Genomic DNA, 23,449 nt, shown 5'->3' on the forward strand with positions numbered 1-23,449 from the left:
CAGAGACACACATACATTGATACAACCACACACACACATTGATACAACCACACACACAGATACACATACACACACACACATACACTGACACAGACACACACACACACAGAGGCGCACATACATACACATACACAGACACACACACACACTCACATATATTGACACAGACACACACACACAGACACACATACACTGACACACACACATTCATATAAACAGACACATGCATATACTGATACACACAGACACACTCTCACACCTCAACACTCAGGCACTCAAATACACACTCAGAGACTCACATGCGCACACTTACACAGAGAGACACAAACACACACACACACATACACATAGTCTTCACACTTTGTTCTTGGACTTATCATCATCCTGGAGCCCATCAAAGCTGAGTGATAGCAATATGCCTCCCTGCCGAGGGTCTGCCTGAGAAAGGAGACACATCAAACAGCAATGCATCATTTGTAAAAGTGCTTTAAAGTGTTAGTTGCAAAAAAGTGCGATACAAATGCAAGCTTTTCTCAGTAGAAACTTACTTGTCCTTTATCTCCAACAATATGTTAGAAATAAATAATAATTATCTTGCAGACTTATATTAATCTTAGTCTAAAATACATATATTAGAAGCAAGATGGATGTGGAATTGGACAACAGTGGTGATCAAGACAGAATCACTTGGACCAATCAGTATATTCCACATTATTGTGTAATCCACAGTCAACAGTCAATGGGAGTGAACACTGGGCCAAGGTTATCAGCAGGTCAGCCCAGCAGGGGCAGGGGAGGAGCTTATCAGATGGAGGGAGGATATAAAGAACAAGCAGGGCACAAAGTGGGTGGGTGTGATTAGGGACCAATAAAGTATATGCTGGGTAGGTGGATGGGAGAGTAGGTGTATGAGGAGAGAATGGGGAGATGGGATTATAATAGTAGGTCGGGGTACTCAACATAGTGGGTGAGGTTCATCCACTGGATAGGGTAAGTGTCATGTGAGGTGGGGTATATCAACTGGAAGTGGTACATTGGCAGGATGGGGATTTTAGCACATTGACTCTTTGGGGCACTGCTGCCTGACAGGGTCAGAGTTCGAATCCAGCCTGGGGCGACTGTCTGTGTGGACTTTGCACATTCGCCCCGTGTCTGTGTGGGTTTCCTCCGGGTGCTCCAGTTTCCTCCCACAGTCCAAAGAGGTGCAGGTCAGGTGGATTGGACATGCTACATTGCCTGTCAAGTTCAGGGATGTGGAGGTTAGGTGGGCTGGCCAGGGGAAATACAGGGTTACAGGGACAGAGTGGGGGCAGGGAGAGTGGGATGCTCTTTGGAAGGTTGGTGTGGATTTGTTGGGTCAAATGTGGACTGTGTGCTTTGGCATGAGCTGGACTGTCTAAGACAAGTAGTCTGGTTGTCGATTATCTGGTGTGTACAAGGACAAGCGATTTGACTGTGTATTTTGCATCCTCCCCCACATCCGATCTTACTCCATGTTTAGTAATAATATTATTGCTACAGCGTCCTAGGGAAGAGTGGGCGGTGCTACGTTCAGTCTATCTTCGCCACCAGGTGACTGATGAGCCTCTGCAAGGCCTCAGCCCGATCCTTCGAGGTCTGCAGCACTTCCTCGTGGTTGGCTTTCTGCTGGCTGCTGTAGTCTGTCACGACCTTGTTGGTGATGAGCGAGATGCCAAACACTCGCAATCCGCAGTGACGGGCAAGGATCACCTCGGGCACTGTGCTCATTCCTACAGAGAGAGAGAGAGAGAGAAAAACACACCTTCCACATGAGTCCCTACTGAATCCAGGCTGAACATCAGAACGAGGAGCCAGGAGTAGGCTGTCCAGCCCTTCGAGCCTGCTCCACCATTCAGTAAGAACATGGCTGACCTTTTCATGGCTTCAGCTCCACTTACCCACCTGCTCATCAAAACTCTTAATTCCTTTACCCCCGTTCAAAAATCTATCTATCTTTGCCTTAAAAGCATTCAACGAGGCAGCCTCAACTGCTTCACTCGGCAAGGAGTTCCAGATTCTCAACCCTTTGGGTGATGAGGTTCCTCCTCATCTCAGTCCTAAATCTGCTCCCTGTTATTATGAGGCTATGCCCCCTAGTTCTAGTTTAGATTACTTACCGTGTGGAAATAGGCCCTTCGGCCCAACAAGTCCACACCGACCCGTCAAAGTGCCACCCACCCATTCCCCTACATTTACCCCTTTACCTAACACTACGGGCAATTTAGCATGTCCAATTCACCTAACCCCCCATAGTGGAAACAAGCTCTTTACTTCTATCTTATCTATTCCCTTTATAATTTTATATGTTTCTATAAGATTTCCCCCTTAAATTCCAATGAGTACAGTCCCAGTCTAGTCAACCTCTCCTCATAAGCCAACCCCTCAACTCCGGAATCAACCTCTGCACCCCCTCCAGTGTCAGTACATCCTTCCTCAAGTAAGGAGACCAAATCTGTACACAGTCCTCCAGGTGTGGCCTCACCAACACCTTGTACAGCTGTAACATAATCTCCCAGTTTTTAAACTCCATCCCTCTAGCAATGAACGCTGATCTGAGTTCTGATTCCCCCCGCCCCACATCTCTCTCTCTCTCTCTCTCTCAGACAGCAGCAGCAAGGATAATGTCAGAAATTTCAGGCTGTCTGTTATAAGACAACACCACCATAGTAGAGTAGGAAACAATTCAGCCCACTGTTCTGGTGTTGGCTATTTGGCACATCTTTCCCAGTTCCCCATAGCCCTTTATCAATGACTTAATCCAATTCCCTTTTGACAGTTCCTATGGAACCTGCTTCCACTCCATTTTCTCATCACTAACTTGACTTTGTTAGAGCCGAGAAACTTAGCTGCAGCAGTGTGGTGGGTTTGTTGCTTGGGTCAGTCCAAACCTGATCTAAGAACTGAGAGGAACATGAGCTTCAGTCCTCCGTATGAGTCTGATTGAGTATTAACGGCCAAGTGAGCCAGTTTCTCATTCGGAGGGACAGGGCGTGCTGGGTCAGTGGAATTCTCCAGGGAATTGAAATGAAGGCACCCATAGAAAGGGAAGGGACTAGGGGTCAGGACAGATCACTGGAGCCTATCCCACTGACATCCAAGTCCAAACACCAGAAGCCAAGATGACTCAAGTGTTAGGAGATCTGAGAACTCTCGCCTGGAACTTTTCACATTTGAACCTCGGAGTAAATGGATAGTTTGAATCTATGACAGCTGCAGACCTGTCATTGGGGAATAAATCAGTTCAGTTTCTGGGGGGTGCCTTTCTTTGTTTGTGGTGGAGAAAGGCACATTCTGCAGAGATCTCACGAACATCGGGCCCCCTGTGCCTGTTGAATAAGGTCACGGCTCTGAAAGGGTCAATGCTAATGTAGCATTGGCTCCACCCATTCTACTGATGCCATGCACACATTGTGGTTGGAGATGTGGAGCTCTACCCGAGCTTTCAGAGGGGGCAGATGTATTTGCATTAACTCACTAAGATCTTAGTGATCATATCTGACCAAACAGGGTGGCGGTTTGGCTCAGTAGTTAGCACTGTTGCCTCCCAGTGCCAGGGACACGGGTTCAATTCCACCCAAAGGTGACAGTCTCTGTGGAGTTTGCACATTCTCACAGCTTCTTTGGTTCCCCACACACTCTGAAGATGGGCAGGCTGGGTGGGTTGCCCAGGGATGTGCAGGCTAGGTGGATTGCCCAGGGATGTGCAGGCTAGGTGGATTGCCCAGGGATGTGCAGGATAGGTGGATTGCCCAGGGATGTGCAGGCTAGGTGGATTGCCCAGGGATGTGCAGGATAGGTGGATTGCCCAGGGATGTGCAGGCTAGGTGGATTGCCCAGGGATGTGCAGGATAGGTGGATTGCCCAGGGATGTGCAGGATAGGTGGATTGCCCAGGGATGTGCAGGCTAGGTGGATTGCCCAGGGATGTGCAGGCTAGGTGGGTTGCCCACAGATGTGCAGGCTGGGTGGGTTAGCCATGAGAAATGCAGTATGGGAGGGGTGGGTCTGGGTGAGATGCTCTTCAGAGTGTTGGTGTAGACTCAATGGAATGAGTGGCCTGCTTCCACACTGTGGGGATGCTATGAACTAAGTTGTACTTAATGTTATCTTTCAACTAATCTACCTTTTATCTCAGAATAATGCCTCTTCTCGAGATACTCATTGGCTGTAGATATTCTAGGGTGATGCATCCTCTAACACTGTTTACGAGATGGGTTCAACACAAAGCAAAGACAGAGAAGAATCTGTGGCAGTGAACTACCACAAACAGCCCCCACCCAGTTTCACAGACTGGTACAGGGGGCAAATATCACAAGGAACTAGGAGTGGTCAGGTGGGACCATTTTGCAGCTTTATCTTTTTCCTCTCATTTCAGCTTTACTTTTGATCATTAAGTCTCGAATTCTTACTTTGTAATCAGTGTTTTAAACTTAAGAATGGTTGTGCTTTGATTAAATTGCAGCACTGTGGCTCAGTGGTTAGCCCTGCTGCCTCACAGGACCCAGGTTCGATTCCACCCTTGGGTTGTGTGGAGTTTGCACATTCTCCCCGTGTCTGCGTGGGTTTCCTCTGGGTGCTCCGGTTTCCTCCCACAGTCTAAAGATGTGCAGGTCAGGTGGATTGGCTATGCTAAATGGTTCACAGTGTACAGGTGAGTTAGTTATGGGAAATGCAGGGTCAAATAAGATAGAGAGGTGGGTCTGGGTTGGATGCTCTTTAGAGGGTCAGTGGGCTAAATAGCCTGTAGGAATTCCATGAGTCTAAGGCAAAATTATGTAACTAGTAGCAGTATTTTCCAACCATTGATTTTGGCCATGTTCCCAAGGATATTATACACAGTTGTTGCTTTGACTGGTTACTATTTTATCTCAGACGTTTTCAAAGTTGTTTAAGGAGAGAAATTGGCTCTGTTGCATTAACCTTAATGACCTTTGAACTACACACCAAGGTACTGAGTTGCCTCACACGGGGTTCAATGAAGTGGAGATTGACTGATGGACAATTTACTGTACACTTGAGGGACGCCATCAAGGATGGGTCAATATCCTGAGTTTTATGAAACAGTAGGTTTTGTCAAGTCAGTGAGAGAAAGTGACTCACAGTTTGCTCAGAGATTTTGTTTTGAGAAATTCTGAATGGAACCAGGAATCCTTTGACATTACCGGGTGTACAAACAGAGGTCAGTCAGTCGTGCTGAGGCCAGGGGCCAAGTCTCAATATCTCCCTGAGAAATCTGCAGTAATGTCGGGTTGTTTCATTGGAAATACCCTCCTATCATCACGGCAGACAGATCAGAAGTTAAAACTTTGCAAGGTTTGTGAAAAAGAGCCAAAACTAATAAAAGGAATGAGCAATGCAATCACTTGAGCTTATTCAGGAATCTTTTACTAATGTGGTTTTGAACACTTAGCCACAAGACTTGACACAGCAGAATTGTCAACACCAGTGATAAATATGGTGTGAGATAAACAACCTTTCTCGGCAATGTTAGAAGATCCACTCTCTCAGTCGAATAGGCACAGAGAAGGACTGAAAACCACCAGACTCAAGGGAGATGGGTGGCACGGTGGCACAGTGGTTAGCACTGCTGCCTCAAAGCGCCAGAGACCCGGGTTCAATTCCTGACTCAGGCGACTGACTGTGTGGAGTTTGCACATTCTCCCTGCGTGGGTTTACTCCGGTTTCCTCCCACAATCCAAAGATGTGCAGGTCAGGTGAATTGGCCATGTTAGATAAGGGGTAAATGTAGGGGTATGGGTGGGTTGCGCTTCGGCAGGTCGGTGTGGACTTGTTGGGCCTGTTTCCACACTGTAAGTAATCTTATCAGATAAAGGGGGTTAGTCTTGGCAGGACTACAGTTGGAGGACATAGTCAAAAAGAAGAAATCGCCTGGTTTCAGCATCTTCCAGAATACTATGAGAAAGATAGTGTCTGTTTTAATCAGAAAATGATGTATGGTCCAGAATTCCAACAAGAAAGAAAGTCCATACTTCCACACAGCAGCCTTCCGGGAAGAAATTCAGGAGATTAAGGATCCTCTAGGAAAGCTAACAGATAAACAACAATATCTAGAAAGCAGGGTATCTGAAAGATAAATGATACTCCAGCAAGAAAATCGTCCACAAATGAGAAGCAAAGTCAACAGATTTAGATCTCTCTCAGTTTGAAGAGAGTTTTTCTCAGCGGAGTAACATGGGAAGCTGTTCAGTTATGTACTGGCCACAAAAAAACCCACAGACCAAGTCCTGTCCTGTCAATCTGCTCTTGATCTTCAGCAAAGTAATGGAAGGCAATAGTCCTGTACAACCGCGAGGTACTGCTGTCTGATGTTCAGTGCCAGTGCCACTCAGCTCCTGACCTCATTATAGTCCTGGTCCAAACATGCACAGTAAAACTAAACTGGTGAGGATTTGCCCAAGTTACAGCAAACACATTTGGCAAAAACTGGATCCATGGTAATCAGGGCAGTGTGGATCCCGTCACTGCTTGGTATCACATCTAACAGAAAGGAAGGTGGTCGTGGTTGTTGGTGGTCAGTCATCTCAGCTCCAAGGACATCTCTGCAGGAATCCCTCAGGCCCAACCACCTTCAGCTGCTTCATCAATGGCCTTCCATCCACCATGAGGTCAGAAGTAGGCATATTCGCTGATGATCCCTCACAATGTTCAACCCATTCGCGACTCCTCACGTATTGAAGCAATTTGTGTTCACATAGATCAGGATCTGGACAATATCTAGGCTTGGGCTGACAAAGTGACAAGGAACATTCACACCATACAGATGCCAGGCAATGACCATTTTAAAACAAGAGAGAATCTGGAGATTCAAGATGGCGGCGACTCAGCAAGTCTGAGCCTACAGTGCTCCTTCCAAGACTTGGGCAAAGTGGATCTCCCACCCCCACCACACTCACCAAATCATCTAAAATAGCTCTTATTTAATATAATTAGTTGCTTGGTAGTGTTAGTATTAAATTTAAATAATCTAATCTCTTAGGAAAAATGGCTAAAGGGAAGAGAGCCCACAGCTCTCAGCAAGCAGGACCCCCTCCCCCATCCTCTCCCTCTCCAGCTGCAGCTGAGGCGTCCATAGCCGCCCCGGGGGACTTACCAACAATAACGAGCCTTGTGGAGATGATTACCAAGCTGGATGCGAAGATCGGCGCATTTATCGAAGAGTCCCGACATCGCTGGGAATCACTCTCGGCCGAGCTGCAGAAGCACGGCCGAGGCATCCAGGAACTGGAGCGCCGAGTCGGAGGGGCAGAGTTAAAGGCTGCAACCTCCGAGACTGCAGCTCAATCAGCTGCGGATCAGGTCCGGACTCTCGAGCAGCAAGTCCGGACCTTAGAGAATTACATCGACGACTTCGATAATCGAGGTCGCCGAAAAAATATTCGTTTGCTGGGCCTTCCCGAACGGGAAGAGAAAGGCCAGCTCACAGCATTCCTGGAGCAGTGGTTGCCACAATTTTTGGATCTGGAGGCTGGATCAGGCCAGGTGTGGGTAGAATGGGCCTACCAGGTCGCAATACGCGGGCCTGGCTCGAACCAGCACCCACGCCCGGTCCTGTTCCGGCTGCAGAGCTATAGGGAGAAGCAGATACTCCTAGATGCCTCTAGAAATCTTGGAAAAGATCCTAAAGCCATGATCTATAAAGGATCCAAGATCATGTTATTTCAGGACTTCTCCCCGGCTCTGACCCGAAGGAGGAAGGCGTTCGATGAGGTGAAGAAGTGTTTAAGGGACTTAAATATTCAATACACCCTACGCTACCCAGCGACGCTATGTTTTAACCACGAAGGATCCGGGTATAATTTTAGATCGCCAGAAAAGGCTAAGGAATTTTTGGACTCTCTTAAATAAATCATAAGAGACAATGCATGTTGGCGTGCCTTTCCCCCACTCCGATTTATATCCCCCCCCTTTTTTTATCTTTTTCTTATCTTACTGTTTATTATTATCTTGGGGGGGGGAAGAGGGAATTATTTATTTGCTCTCCATTTAACGATTTTCTCCCTCCCCATAGGGTTTTTTAAAAATTTTATTATTATACGTATGTATGTGTGTATGTACATATATGTGTGTATGCATGTATGTGTATATATGTATATATATAAACCGGGGGGTTTAGTTAATGTTGGTGGGGAGAGGTGGTTACCTTATTCTATTTTATTTTTGCCTCTAGGAGCGGGGTTATTTTCCCTTGCTATTTTATATTATTATATTTAATTATAATTTGTTGAAGTTGTAATTTTATAGTTATATATGTTTATACATGGTATTGATACTACCAAATATACTCAGGTGTGGGTGGGGGGGGGTGGTGGTGGGGGTAGGGTGCTCACTGTTAACTCTAGTTCGGTATTATATCTGAATTCTCCTCATCCTATTAAGGTGCGCCTGGGTCAAGGGTGGGGCACTGGTTGGGAGAGGATATGATGGACCGTTGGAAAAGAAGTGATACCCCCTGGGAATAAGGGGGATAATCTCCATTCAAATATGTTTTATAGTTTTTTTATTATTTAGAAATAGTTTCCTTTTTATCATACTGTTATGAGTGTATTAGAGAACCTTTATTTTTGTAAATTCTATATGCTCTTTGCTCGGGATGTTTTAGATAGGGTCTCCCCTCCCGGGGGGTCTCGGATTTACCCGGATGATTATGGTTGATCAGTCGGTTAAGTGGTGCACCTGGAATGTCAAATAGGAAGAGATTATTTTCTGTTCTCTCTTTCCATATAAGGAAAAATATTTTGGTAAACTGGGTGGTTGAAGGTTCCCCTGGATTTTCAAATTGGCATAGATTAATCATGGAATGTATTCCCCTTGACTTCCTTATAAATATGGTGCACCGAAAGACCGAATTATTTTTTTATAAAATATGGCAGCCCTTTTATATAGATATTTTGGCTATCCTAACAAGGGCTTTTATTTAATTGAGATTACAAACATGGCTGGTCCGGGGCCCCTTGGAAGAGGAATCCCATACAAATACGGGTTTTGTTATATATGATGTTAACACATTCCGAGCAAGTATTTTAATATCCAACTTCTATGTTAATCGTTGGGGTTTTTCCCCCCCCCCCCACTTCTTTTTTCTCTCTCATTTTCTCTTATTTGAAAGATGTAAGTGACTCAATTATACACTCTGGCTAATTGTAGGTTAGATTAGTAGTTAATTGAGTTTTGTTTTTTCTCTTTCGGTATTTTTCTTCTGTTATATTTTGATTATTGTATATTTAAGATTTATTTCTATATCAATGTTTGTACTTGAGCGTTTTGTTTATTTTTGTAAATTTGTTAAAATGTTAAATTTCTAATAAAAATATCTATAAAAAAAACAAGAGAGAATCTAATTTTCAATCCTTAACATTCAATGGCAAAACCATAGCTGTATCTCCCATTGAGTGGGAGTTTACCATTGACCAGAAACTGAACTAGACTAGTTCCTGAAGAAGCGCTCATGCCCGAAACGTCGATTCTCCTGCTTCTTGGATGCTGCTTGACCTGCTGCACTTTTCCAGCAACACATTTTTCAGCTCTGATCTCCAGCATCTGCAGTCCTCACTTTCTCCTAGCCATATAAATATTCATGACTACAATTGTGGACTGCAGCTGGGCATTCAGGGGCAGGTAATTCATCTTCTCACTTGCCAAAGTCCACAAATGCACAATAGCAGCAGCGTGTACCATCTACACGATGCACTGTAGAAATTCACCAAGGTTCCTCAGACAGCATCTTCGAAACCCATAACCACTTCCATATACAAAGACAAGGGCAGTAGACCTATGAGAACGATACCATCTGCAAGCTCTCCTCCAAGCCACTTACCACTCTGACTTGAAAATACATTGCCACTCCTTCACTGTTGCTGTGTCAAAATCATGGAATTCCCTCCCTGAGGGAATTGTGGATGAACCTATAGCAGGTGGGCTGCAGCGGTTCAAGAAGGCAGCTCACCACCACCTTCTGAAGGGGCAACTAGGGATGGGCAATAAATACTGGGCCCATCCTATAAACAATTAAAAAAACAAGAAGTAAATTATTATATATCCTCCAGGATAGAAAATTAAAGGGTGGTCAAACTGAACTGTTTAATATGATTAAAGGATTGAGTGAAACTGGTGGAAGGCCATGAGGAGATAAATTTGGAATTAGTTCAGGGTGATATTGGGATTCATTTATTCACATCTAGGAAACCTCTTCCACAGAAAGAAAAGCAGCTGATGGTAGGGGTGAATCATAAAGTTCAAAACTGAGAATAGTGTTCAATAAATTTACTAATGATCAGAGAATCCATGTGGGAAGACTGAGCTAAGACAGTAATCAGCCAGGATCAAATGGAATAGCAGAACAAGGTTGTGAGGCTGAATGTCAATAAGCCATGCTTTCTGTTCCATTATTCTGGATTGATGATCGAATATTCACGGAGATCTCAAGGAGAAGACTGTACCTCTCTATGGTGTGTGATTTTGGGACTCACCCACAACAGTGATGACCTTCGACTCTCTTACTCTGCCAAACATTGACCTGGTTCCTTTGACACCAGCTAACAAATAGGTTTAAAATTAACAAGTCGCAGACAACATTATGGATAAGAAGCATTATTCCGTCACATTCAGGAGCAGGCTTTCAACAAAAGCAGATGATGAGGAACTCAAGTCGGGAAGGGATAAATGTCAGGGCCGGATCTGGATTGGAAAATCAAGGATTTGCAGTGCACTGAGTGAGATGACAATGCAGAGACTCCATGTTGCTAGGTGCTGGGACCGCTCGGTGTTTGAATGGTGGACTGGGTCGATATGATTGAGGATTTGTTGAGAAGAGTCTGTAATCTATTAATCTTCCAGCGCAGCAAGAGGCCATTCAGCCCATTGTACCTTTGAAAACACCCAGCCAACCAGTCCCAACATTGCTGCTTCCCCACCCATGGACCTGCAAATTTGCGAGTTTTTGAAAATCTAATTATCTTTGGAAAATTATGATCAATCTGCTTTCAACAGAGCATTGCAGCATCCCTTAGGTTATACTGAGTGTGTATAAACTTGACGGGATGAGGTTTTTTTTTAACATTAACTGCTTTCTCATGTCTTCAAAGTTAGATGCAATCCTCAGGCCAGTTTGACTCATGCTGTGGTTTATCATAAAGTTTACGCCCTGATCCACTGTTCCTCTGGAGCTGACACAGGTCTGGTACAGCACAAATATTATACTCTTTCATGAGTGATTCTGATTTCATTTTTTTATCTCCTTTGGTCTTTCTCATCCCTTGCCTACGATCACTAATGTAACCAAGCTGTCTTCAGTGAAACCCCACATGTAATAGACTCAGAGAGTGACAGAGCTGTACATCATGGAAACCGACCCTTTGGTCCAATTCATCCATTCTACATTAATCTAGTCCCATTTGCTAGCACTTGGCCCATATCCCTCTCAACCCTTCCTATTCATATACCCATCCAGATGCCTTACAAATATTGTGTTTGTACCAGCATCCACCACTTCCTCTGGCAGCTCATTCCATACACGTACCCACCCTCTGTGTGAAAAGGATGCCCCTTAGGTCCCTTTTATATCTTTTCCCTCCCACCCTAAACCTATGACCTCTAGTTCTGGACTCCCTACCCTGGAGAAAAGACCTTGACTATTCACCCTATCCATCCCCCTCATGATTTTGTAAATTTTATAAGGTGATCCCTCATCCTCCAATGCTCCGGGGAAACTAACCTCAGCCTTTTCAGCCTCTCCCTATACAGAGGAACCTCGGTTATCTGGCATTTGATTAACTGAGTTTCAGAGTATCCAAACAAGATTGCAAGGTCCTGATGCGTGGCTAACTTTGTTATCCAGCATCGATTATCTGAACGAAAAACTCCCTGCCCGTGTCCTTTGGATAATTGAGGTTCCTCTGTAGCTCAAATCCTCCAACCCTGGCAACATCTTTCTAAAACTTTTCTGAACCCTTTCAAGTTTCACAACATCCTTCCGACAGCAGGGAGACCAGAATTGAATGCGGTATCCCAAAAGTGACCTAACTAACGTCCATTGATCCTTCAAAGTTGCCACCCAAGTTGATGGGGTCGTTAAGAAGGCGCATGGTGTACACAGATTAGATTAGATTACTTACAGTGTGGAAACAGGCCCTTCGGCCCAACAAGTCCACACCGACCCGCCGAAGCGCAACCCACCCATTCCCCTACATTTACCTAACACTAGGGCAATTTAGCATGGCCAATTCACCTGACCTGCACATCTTTGGACTGTGGGAGGAAACCGGAGCACCCAGAGGAAACCCACGCAGACACGGGGAGAATGTGCAAACTCCACACAGTCAGTCACCTGAGTCAGGAATTGAACCCAGGTCTCTGGCGCTGTGAGGCAGCAGTGCTAACCACTGTGCCACCGCGCCGCCCTACCGTGTGTTGGCTTTCATTAGCAGGGAGATTGAGTTTAAGAACCACGAGGTTATGCTGCAGCTCTCTAAAACCCTGGTTAGACCACACTTGGAATACTGTGTTCAGTTCTGGTCACCTCATTAGAGGAAAGATGTGGAAGCTTTAGAGAGGATAAAGAGGAGATTTACCAGGATGCTGCCTGCATGGGAGGGCATGTCTTATGAAGAAAAATTGAGGGAGCTAGGGCTTTTCTCATTGGAGCAAAGAAGGATGAGAGGTGACTTGATAGAGACATACAAGATAATGAGAGGCATAGGTAGAGTGGAAAGCCAGAGATGGTTTTCTAGGGCAGAAATGGCTATCATGAAGGAACATAACTTTAAGGTGATTGGAAAAAGGTTTAGGGGAGATGTCAGAGGTAGGTTCTTTACTCAGAGAGTGGTGGGTGTGTGGAACGCACTGCCAACAGTGGTAGTAGAATCAGAGACATTAGGGACATTTAAGTGACTCTTGGATAGGCACATGGATGATAGTAAATTGGAGGATATGTAAGTTAGTTTGATCTTAGAGTAGGATAAAAGGCCAGCACAAAATCAAGGGTTGAAGTGCCTGTATTGTGCTGTACTGTTCTATGTTCTATGTTTATTTAGAAAGGGTCTGGAAGGGTATGTGAAGAGGGAGGGTTTAGAGGGATGTGGGCAAAATGCTGGCAAAAGGGATTAGATTCATCTGGGATATCTGGTCAGCATAGACGAGTTGGACCGAAGGGTTATATGGCTCCTATACTCAATATATTGACCAATAAAGGCAAAACATACTAAATGCCTTCTTCACTACCCTGTCTACTTACAACTCTGCTTTCAAGGAGCTACGAACTCGCCCTCCGAGGTGTCTTTGTTCGGTAACACTACACAGGACCTTACCATTAATGGTACAAGTCCTGCCCTGATTTGCCTTTCCAAAATGCAGCACCTCACATTTATCTAAATCAAACACTATCTGCCACTTTCTTGTTAAGTAGTTGCTCCTAAACTGTGAATGAAGCCAACAGGGACATTAATGGACTCGGTGGTATCCAAGTAGGCCCTGCACATTTGGCATCCAGCCGCCAAACTATCAGCAATGTTTGCCAAAGGTCTGAGGCCTACTCTGCTCCTCATGTTCCCAGTGACTAAGAATGTCAAGTCAGGGATCGATCTGAGAGCAGATTGTCTCATAGTAACCATTAAACCTTGTTTTTATTCAGACTCAGGCGATTGCAGCTGGAATACCTGAAAAAAAAGACATTAATCATTGAAACGACAACCTGCTTCCAGAGGCCTGTAATCAAAATGTCCCTCTTTCCTGGAATGGTCCCTTTCACTTGGGGTTCACAGGCCCATCCCAACTCATCATCAGGCAAGGTCAGACCCTTGTCAATCAGGCACACTTGCTGCCTGAGGCTGTGGGAAGACAGGGCGGTATTTATGGTTATACTGAGATGCTGGCAAACTGTGGTGATGGCTCTGCCAAATTGAGGCCCGGTTTCTTTTCCTGATTCTGGGATCAGGAGAAGCTGCTGATGAAAAGGGGTAGGAGGTAACACGCATACGAATAAATCTCAGGCTGTCAGGGTTATAAATAAAGGCAAAACACTGTAGCTGTTAGAAACCTGAAACAAGCATGGGGAAATGTTGGAGAAGCTCAGCAGGTCTGGTGGCATGTGTGGAGAGAGAGAGAGAGAGAGAGAGAGACAGCGTTAGCCTTTTGAATCTGGTATGTGATTTCTTCAGAACTGGTTAAAGGTAGGCTAGGGCTGTTTGTGTGTATGACCTCAGTCCCCAGCCCAGCGACGCTGAGACTTACTGTGGCACCTGTCACTGGTGCAGCAGTGAAACAGGCCATTTGGTCCATCAGATCTCAGGCAGCTACTGCACTCCAGTCTATCCTCACATGTTTACTAATGAACCAACTCAGTACAGGGCACGGAACCTTCAGTTTCCTTACTCTGCCTGACACCGTGCCACACAGTCCACTGGCATCTTCCCACCTTGGGAGCTTGGAGGAAGATTTATCTCGAGATAGTATAGAGGCACAATGACCTGATATTGACCTCTTGAAGGCATACCCACTGGGATGAGCAAGGGAGACCAGGCTGAGAGTAATGCTGATGAAGAGCTTATGCCTGAAACGTCAACCCTCCTGATCCTCGGATGCTGCCTGACCGGCTGTACCTTTCCAGCACCACACTTTTTGACTCTGATCTCCAGCGTCTGTGCTCCTCACTTTCTCCCAGTAATGCTGGTGTGCAGTTGATAGGTATGGAGTTGTGTTTGGGTGGGAGGTCTGGGTCGGGGTGTGGTCTTGTATGTGTCTGGTTGGTCAGGTGTCAGTGTAGTTGATGGGTGGGGGGAGTGTGCCTGGGTGCAGTGCCGGAGTAGAGTTGGATTAGTGGTGAGGAGTTGTTTTTTTCAGACTGGAGGCCACAAGGATTGGGGCTGGGTCCACTTTTGTTTGTTATTTATGTAAATGATTTAGATGAGAATATAGGAGGCATGGTTAGTTGGTTTGCGGATGACACCAAAATTGGTGACACAGTGGACAGTGAAGAAGGTTAGCTAAGATTACAAAAAGATATTGATCAATTGGGGTGACACAGCGACTCAGTGGTTAGCACTGCTGCCTCACAGCGCCAGGGAACCAGGTTCGATCCTGCCTCAGGCGACTATCAGTGTGGGGTTTGCACGTTCTCCCTGTGTCTGCATGGGTCTTCTCCGGGTGCTCCAGTTTCCTCCCACAGTCCAAAGATGTGCAGGCTAGGTGAATTGGCCATGCTAAATTTCCCATAGTGTTAGGTGCATTAGTTAGGAGTAAATGTAAGGGAATGGGTCTGGGTGGGTTACTCTTTGGAGAGCCAGTGTGAACTTGTTGGGCCGAAGGGCCTGTTTCCATACTGTAGGGAATCTAATCTAAACTGAGTCAATGGGCTGAGGAGTGGCAGATGGAGTTTAATTTGAATAAATATGATGTATTGTACTTTGATAAAACAAACAAGGGCAGAGCTTGTACAATTAAAAGTCGGGCTGTGCGTAGTGCTGTAGAACAAAGAGACTGAGTGGTTAAGGTATATAAATCTTTGAAGTTTGCATCACACACAGATGGTGTGGTCAAGGAGGTGTTTAACACACTTGTCTTCATTTGTCAAACCTTTTGAGTATAGGAGTTGTGAAGTTGTGTTGAGGGTGTACAGGACGCTGGTGTGTCCATTATTGTGTCCAGTTCTGGTCTCTCTGTTACAGGAAGCCATGATGTAGAGTTGCCGTGACGGACTGGGGTGGACAAACTCAGAAGTCACATGGCACCAGGTTATAGTCCAGCAGCTTTATTTGGAATCACAAGCTTTCGTGGTTCTGCTCCTTCACCAGGTAAAGCAGCAGCGCTCCGAAAGCTTGTGATGTCAAATAAACCTGTCGGAATATAACCTGGTGTCAGGTGACTTCTGACTTTGTGACAGGAAGGATATTAAGAAGCTGGAGAGGGTTCAGGAGAGATTTACCAGGTTGTTGCCAGGAAATGGAGGGTTTGAGTTATAAGGAGAGGCTGGATAGGCTGGTATCTTTTTCATTGGAGTGGAGAAGGTGGAGGGATTACCTTATAGAGGGTTAATAAATCATGAGGGGTAGAGTTAAGGTGATTGGTAGATGCCTTTTCTCTATAGTGGGGGATTTCAAGACAAGGAGGCATATTTTTCAGGTGAGAGGAGAAAGATTTTAAAAAGTCATGAGTGACAATTTTTTTTTTAATCATAGAGAATCGTTCATGTGCAGAATGAAAGTCCAGAGGAAGTGGTGGATGTGGGCACAGTTACAACATTTAAAAGACATTTGGATAAGGACATGAATAGGGAATACTTGGAGGGATATGGGGCAGACGCAGGCAGGTGGGACTTGCTCAGTCTGGGATTATGACCAGCATGGGCTGGTTGGACCGAAGGGTCTGTTTCCATGCTGTACGACTCGGGGATTTGGAGGGCTAGACTGCTCCTGGTTCACAAGAGAGCTTTGCATTTTTTTTTTGTCAAGTTAGACGAGGATCTCACCGACTGCATCAGCTCCCAGTTTCTTCAGGAAGTGGCATTCGGCAATGGTCTCGTACGAGGGGCCGGCCAGCATGCAGTACACGCCGTTCCGGATGAAATCCTGGTAGCCCAGCTCCTGGGCACATTCAAAGGCCATCTGCCGGAGACTCTTGTCGTAGGCATCTGACATGCACGGGAAGCGTACACCAAACCTGCAACAGTAACAGCCAGGAGGGAGGGTCAGTACTGAAAACCCTGCAGGAGGCTCCCAAAACACATCAAACAATACACTCCCCAATAAACTGCAACATTCCAGGAAATTGACTTCAAAATCCTCCTCAAATAACTGGCTCCCAAATTCAGAGGGATCCCTCAAAAACAGACTTCGATAACCCCCTAAAACTCACTGAGATATTCCCCTAAAAATACATTGATATCAGCCCCCATTGAAATGTCTGTTGAAAATACACTGAGGCATCCTCCACAATTACACTAAAGATATACTGAAATATCCCCCTAAAATACGCCAAGATGTTCACTAAAGTACACGGTGATATCCTCGTAATGTGTTCTAGAAGTTTACATGAAGTTTGAAAATGATATGCTTTATTGCATAACAGAGAAAGAGAGGTGCCTTATCGACACTGTGAATTGAGAGTCTGAAGAGTTAATTTTTAAATCTTGACTCCAGTATTTGCCTTCATTCAACAATGAGCTAAACAATACACTTTGTACTTTAATTGCAGCCTTAATTCGCAGTGTTCACAGTAATCTTCAGCCAGATGTGTCAAGTGGATGATCCATCTTCTAGAGATCCCCAGCATGAGAGATGACAGTCTTCAGCCAACTCAATTCACTCCAAGTGATATCGAGAAATGGTTGGAAGTGGTGGATACTGCAAAGGCTAATGGGCCCTGACAACATTCTGGCACCAGTATTGAAGATTTGTGCCATTCCCCTATCCTAGATGTTCCAGAAAAACCATAACATTGGCATCTACTTGACAATGTGGAAAATTGCCCAAGTATGTCCTGTACACAAAAAGCAGGACAAATCCCCCACTATCAACATCCTGAGGGTAGACTACTGACCAGAAACTCAACTGGACTCACCAGATAAACACAGTGGCTACAAGAGCAGGTCAGAGGCTAGGAATACTGCAGCAAGTAACTGATCTCCTGACTCCCCAAAGCCTGCCCACCATTCACAAGACATAATTAAGGGCGGCACAGTGGCACAGTGGTTAGCATTGCTGCCTCACAGCGCCAGGGACCTGGGTTCAATTCCCGCCTCAGGCGACTGACTGTGTGGAGTTTGCACGTTCTCCCCGTGTCTGCGTGGGTTTCCTCCGGGTGCTCCGGTTTCCTCCCACAGTCCAAAGATGTGCGGGTCAGGTGAATTGGCCATGCTAAATTGCCTGTAGTGTTAGGTAAGGGGTAAATGTAGGGGTATGGGTGGGTTGCGCTTCGGCGGGTCGGTGTGGACTTGTTGGGCCGAAGGGCCTGTTTCCACACTGTAAGTAATCTAATAACTCAGGAGTGTGAGGGAATACACCCCACTTGTCTGGTTGGGTGCAACTTCAACAACACTCAAGAACCATCCAGGACAAAGCAGTCGCTTTATTGGCACCACATCCACAAACACCCACTCCCTCCACCGCCGACACCCAGGAGCAGCATTGTGTGCTATCTACAAGATGCCATGCAGAAATCCACCAAAGATCCTTAGGCAGCACCATCCAAATCCACAACCACTTTCATCGAGAAGGACAATGACAGCAGAGTTATGGGAGCACCACCCCTTGCAAGTTCCCTTCCAAGCTACTCACAACCCTGACTTATATATCATTGTTTCTGTACTGTTGCTGGGTCAAAGTCCTGGAATTCCCTCCCTACAGGCATTGTGGGTCAACCCTCAGCGGTTTCTAAAAGCACCTCACCACTACATTCTCAAGGGCAACTAGGGATGGGCAATAAATACAGGCCCAGCCAGCAGTGCTTATGTCCCACAAGTGAATCAATAAAATTAGTGTCTGGATTCATCTGGTCTTCGAACATTGTCAGTTGCTTCAGCAAAGTGTAAATAGAGACCTTCCTCGGTGCTACCTTAGCTGCACTGAAATTAGCATTGCAAATGGTGTATGGGAGCATTCTGATGAATTGGAAAGAATTCCATGAGGTGTGGAAGGGTTGTTCTTTCTCTCTTCTATTGTTTTCAGTCTCTAGCAGTCGGTTCTTAGTTTGATAAAGAGAAGAACTGATCAGTGAGGGCTGTTAAGATTTCTACTATTCTAACTGAAATAAATAGTTTTAAACAGTGACAGATGGCAGGTCAGCTCAGCTGTGTGGAATGCACATCCTGTGATATGAAGTCTTAGCCACACCACGATGAACACATCTACATGAAGTATCACTGGTTACATAAGCTTTATAGAACCTGAGCAGCAGCTGGAGATGCCATTGTGTATCCATGGATAGGGAACTACATGCATAACACATTCAAGGAAACACTTATACCACAAGTTCAGACTCCATTTGCACCACACAAATGCCAGACAATGGCTACTTCCACTAAGAGAGATTTTAATCACTGCCCCTTGATATTCAATGGTATCACCATCACTGAATCCTCCACTAACAACATCCTGGGCGTCACCATTGACCAGAAACTCAACTGGACTAGCCAAGTAAATGCAGTGGCAACAAGCGAAAGTGAGTAATATTAGTGAGGAAATTAGATTATATGAAAGAGAATTGTGTGGTGGAGGTGAAGAACTTATTAACAAATGGCTGATTGTGCTCCCTACATAGAATGGATGGTCGTCTCTAACTCACCTCTCCTCATTGCTGCCTCTCAGTGGGTTCAATCCTGCAAAGCCGGGCAAATTGATGTGGTCATTAATGAACATGATATCACCGACATTAAATTCTTCATTCAGGCCTCCCGCAGCGTTGGTTACTATCAGAGTCTTGATGCCCATCAGGTGGAAAACACGAATAGGAAAGGTTACCTGTGAGCAATCAGTGAAGATAATTATAATCCCAGAGTGAGAATCTCTTACCATGCTGTTAAGGGAATGTCCCCATTGTAATGGTGGAAGCTACTACAGTCCTAGTAATGGAGGAAACTATTACAGTGCTGGCTATGGTGGAGTCTGTTATAGCCCTGGTAAATGTGGAACAGGGTAAAGTCTGGCAGTGGTGAAGCTCGTTGAAGTTACAATAATGGTGGAATCGATTGGAGTGTATTCAGTGTTGGCAATACACATATGGGGAACTGGAATATGGAACAAAGCAGAAAGTGCTGGAGAAACTCAAGCAAAATGTTTTACAGGAGCACCATGATAAGGTTTGACACTGAGCCATTAGGGAGATGCTGGTCAAGTGATAAAAACCATGGTCAGAGGTCACAAGCCTGACAAATGCCTTTAAAGTGAGATGGAGAGGTCAGGGCCCAGGCAACTGAAAATCATGACTAGCAATGAAAGGTCAGAACTCCCTCGGGTGGTGGTGGGACTGGACTGGGTCACAGACACAGGCAAGGGCAAGGTCATCTGAGGTTTCAGAAACAAACGAGGTCAATCTTTGTAAAAAGCTCGATGCAGGTCAGAGAGCACGAGGAGAAAGGGGGGGAGGGGGAGCAGGAGTTGGCATGAAGCTGGACCTAAGCCCCAGAGTTTTCGATGAGCTCACATTTGTGGAAGATGGACAATGCATTGGCATGTGTTAGAGGACTGTGCATTTCCGCCAAACACTGAGGGACCGGCCAAACTGACATTGTGATATTCTGGGCACAGTGGGGAGGTGGGGGTCATTGTCAATGATCGAGTGGCAGGGGACAGTGATGACAGGGCGGGGGTCAGTGATAAGGGACTGGGCGTCAGCAATGAGAGGATGGGGGGTAGTGATGAGGGGGCAGGGGGGTAATGATGAGGAGCCAGGATTCAGTTATGAGGGATTGGGAGGTAGTTAGGAGGGGCCAGGGAGTAGTGACGAGGGGCTGGGGTTCAGTGATGAGGGGATGGGAGGGAGTGATGGTGGGGCAGGGGTCAGTGATGAAAGGGCGGGGTCAGTGATGAGGATTTGGGAGGGAGTGATGAGGGGACGGGGTCAGTGATGAGGGGATGGGAGATAGTGATGAGGGGCTGGGGGGAGCAGTGGTGAGAGGATGGGAGGGAGTGATGAGGGGACAGGGGTCAGTGATGAGGGGATGGGAGATAGTGATGAGGGGCTGGGGGGAGCAGTGGTGAGAGGATGGGATGGAGTGATGAGGGGACAGGGGTCAGTGATGAGGGGATGGGAGATAGTGATGAGGGGCTGGGGGGAGCAGTGATGAGAGGATGGGATGGAGTGATGAGGGGATGGGAGATAGTGACGAGGGGCTGGGGGGAGCAGTGGTGAGAGGATGGGATGGAGTGATGAGGGGACAGGGGTCAGTGATGAGGGGATGGGAGATAGTGACGAGGGGCTGGGGGAGCATTGGTGAGGGGATGGGAGGAAGTGATGAGGGGGGGTGGGGTCAGTGTTGACAGGGAGGGGCAGTGATGAAGGACCGGAATAATGGCCTGGCCTCTAGATACCTCTAAGAAGAGTGAGAGATCCTGCCATACAGCTACCTAGACAGGGCTGGGTGGTGGTGTTTCTGGGTGGTTGGCTAGTGGAGCCAGGCCTCTGACACTGACAGGAGGTCCCTGGGCTACGCCTGTCCCTGTTCTCAGGACCTGAATCTGCAGTGTTTCTGATTTCACCAACTGGCCACCACCGGTGAGTACAAAGTGGGACAAACACTTACCTCATTGATCGGGTAACCCTCGTAGAAATGGAAACGACCCTGCATACAGACACACTGCTTCCCACGGAGCTCCCCAAACACCAGCCTCCCAGCATGACCTACAACTAAAAGGGTTTCGCCAGATTTAGTGCATAGAATCAAACATTACCTTCAAACTCCAAGTGACTGTTGTTAAACATGACAGGGTGCAGAACAGATTTACAAGGATGTTGCCAGGGTTGGAGGATCTGAGCTACAGGGAAAGGCTGAACAGGCTGGGGCTGTTTTCCTGGCGCATCGGAGGCTGAGGAGTGACCTTATAGAGGTTTATAAAATCATGAGGGGCAATGATAGGGTGAATAACCAAGGTTTTTTCCCTGGGGTGGGGGAGTCCAAAGCTAGAGGGCATAGCTTTTTCACGCAGAGGCTGGAGCGTGTCTTGAACAAGCTGCCAGTGGAGATGGAGGTACAACATTTAAAAGGCATCTGATGGGTATATGAATAGGAAGGGTTTAGAGGGATAGGGTCCAAATGCTGGCAAATGGGACTAGGTCAGTTTCAGATATCTGGTCGGCATGGACGAGTTGGACCAAAGGGTCTATTTCTGTTCTGTCTGTCTTTATGACTCTGGCTCTGACTGGACTGGACAGTAGAATCCATACAGTGTGGAAACTGGCTCTTCGGTCCAACAAGTCCACACTGACCCTCCAAAGAGTCTCCCATCCAAACCCATTACTCAATATTTACCCCTGGCTAATGCACCTAACCTACACATCCCTGAACACTGTGGGCAATTTAGCATGGCCAATCCACCTAACTTACACATCTTTGGACTGTGGGAGGAAACTGGAGCACCCGGAGAAAACCCACACAGACGCGGGGAGAATGTGCAAAATCCACACAGAAAGTCGCCTGAGGCGGGAATCAAATCCAGGTCCCTGGTGCTGTGAGGCAGCAGTGCTAACCACTGAGCCACCGTTCCATGCACAGAGTGTAAAGTTTGCCCAATGAGGGAAAATCCCTGAAGCCACTTTTACTCCCTCATCCCACTCCGACAGTGTCTGGGTTAAAATCGAAGCCAGTTCCTGACCCCTGAAATGACAGCAGGGATTGGGGGGTAATGGGATGTTGGGTGTGTGTGCTGCCTGACTCACAGTGTGTCAGTAACAGTGCTGATCACACCCTGAACTGACCTGTACTTTTTGGGAAGCGGGGGATCTTCTCATATGGAATGATGGTCTGGTCACTCAGCAAATTAGCGAGGCCCCCGAGGCCAGACCCACAGATCACTGCTATCGTTGGCTGGATTGGAATCTGGGCCATCAACCAATCAGCCGTCTCCTTATACTCTTCATAGGAGAACCTGGGTAAGGGAAGAAAGAGAAAAGGTCAGAGGTGGGGACTCAGTGAATCCTCTATACCTCGGGTTTCCTCATCAATTTAGATGTGTGTGCGAAATAACAGGTGTCAACGGTACTGAAAATATCTCCATGACAACATCAAACTCTCCCAAGACAGGTACAGCATGGGGTTAGATACAGAGTAAAGCTTCCTCTTCACTGTCCCCATCAAACACTCCCAAGACAGGTACAGCATGGGGTCAGACACAGAGAAAAGCTCCCTCTACACTGTCCCCATCAAACACTCTCAAGACAGGTACAGCATGGGGTTAGATACAGAGTAAAGTTCCCTCTACACTGTTCCCGTCAAACTCTCCCAAGACAGGTACAGCATGGGGTTAGATACAGAATAAAGTTCCCTCTACACTGTCCCCATCAAACTCTCCCAAGACAGGTACAGCATGGGGTCAGATACAGAGTAAAGCTCGCTCTACACTGTCCCCCGGACAGGGACAGCACAGAATTAGATATAGAGTAAAGCACCATCTACTCTTTTAAACTGAAGGTAAACTCCCTTTACATTGTCCCCCATCATATATTAGGCTAGGTAGAGTAAAGCTGTATCTTGTAGATAGTAGAAAGTAATGAGGGAGCATGTCCTAGAAGAGCCATCAAATGAGGTTATTTGAGTTTAAAAATTTTTAAAAAGCCAATTGTCATGCTGAGATTATACTGTAGGCCTGCTAACAGTCAGAGAGAGAGAGAGAGACAGACAGACAGATAGACAGAGAGAGAGAGACAGACAGACAGAGAGACAGAGAGAGAGAGAGAGAGAGAGAGAGAGAGAGGGAGAGGAGTAGATA

General features: G+C 46.3%; 1 protein-coding gene across 2 annotated transcripts in view; it reads right to left on the reverse strand.

Moving 5' to 3' along the window:
* Nucleotides 1-369: 369 nt before the first annotated feature.
* The window catches only part of pnp6 (purine nucleoside phosphorylase 6), an 81,719-nt gene continuing 58,639 nt past the window's right edge, over nt 370-23,449 (reverse strand). For both annotated transcript variants that reach the window (XM_060837845.1, XM_060837844.1), the window contains exons 2-6: nt 22,440-22,609; nt 21,268-21,371; nt 19,311-19,486; nt 16,498-16,688; nt 370-1,751 (exon numbers count right to left, since the gene is read on the reverse strand). In XM_060837845.1, coding sequence (XP_060693828.1) covers nt 1,552-1,751; nt 16,498-16,688; nt 19,311-19,486; nt 21,268-21,371; nt 22,440-22,609 — 841 coding nt within the window. In that variant the 3' untranslated portion in view covers nt 370-1,551. The remainder of the gene's footprint in view (nt 1,752-16,497; nt 16,689-19,310; nt 19,487-21,267; nt 21,372-22,439; nt 22,610-23,449) is intronic.

This window comes from Hemiscyllium ocellatum, chromosome 17 (assembly GCF_020745735.1).
Source record: "Hemiscyllium ocellatum isolate sHemOce1 chromosome 17, sHemOce1.pat.X.cur, whole genome shotgun sequence".
Lineage (NCBI taxonomy): Eukaryota > Metazoa > Chordata > Chondrichthyes > Orectolobiformes > Hemiscylliidae > Hemiscyllium > Hemiscyllium ocellatum.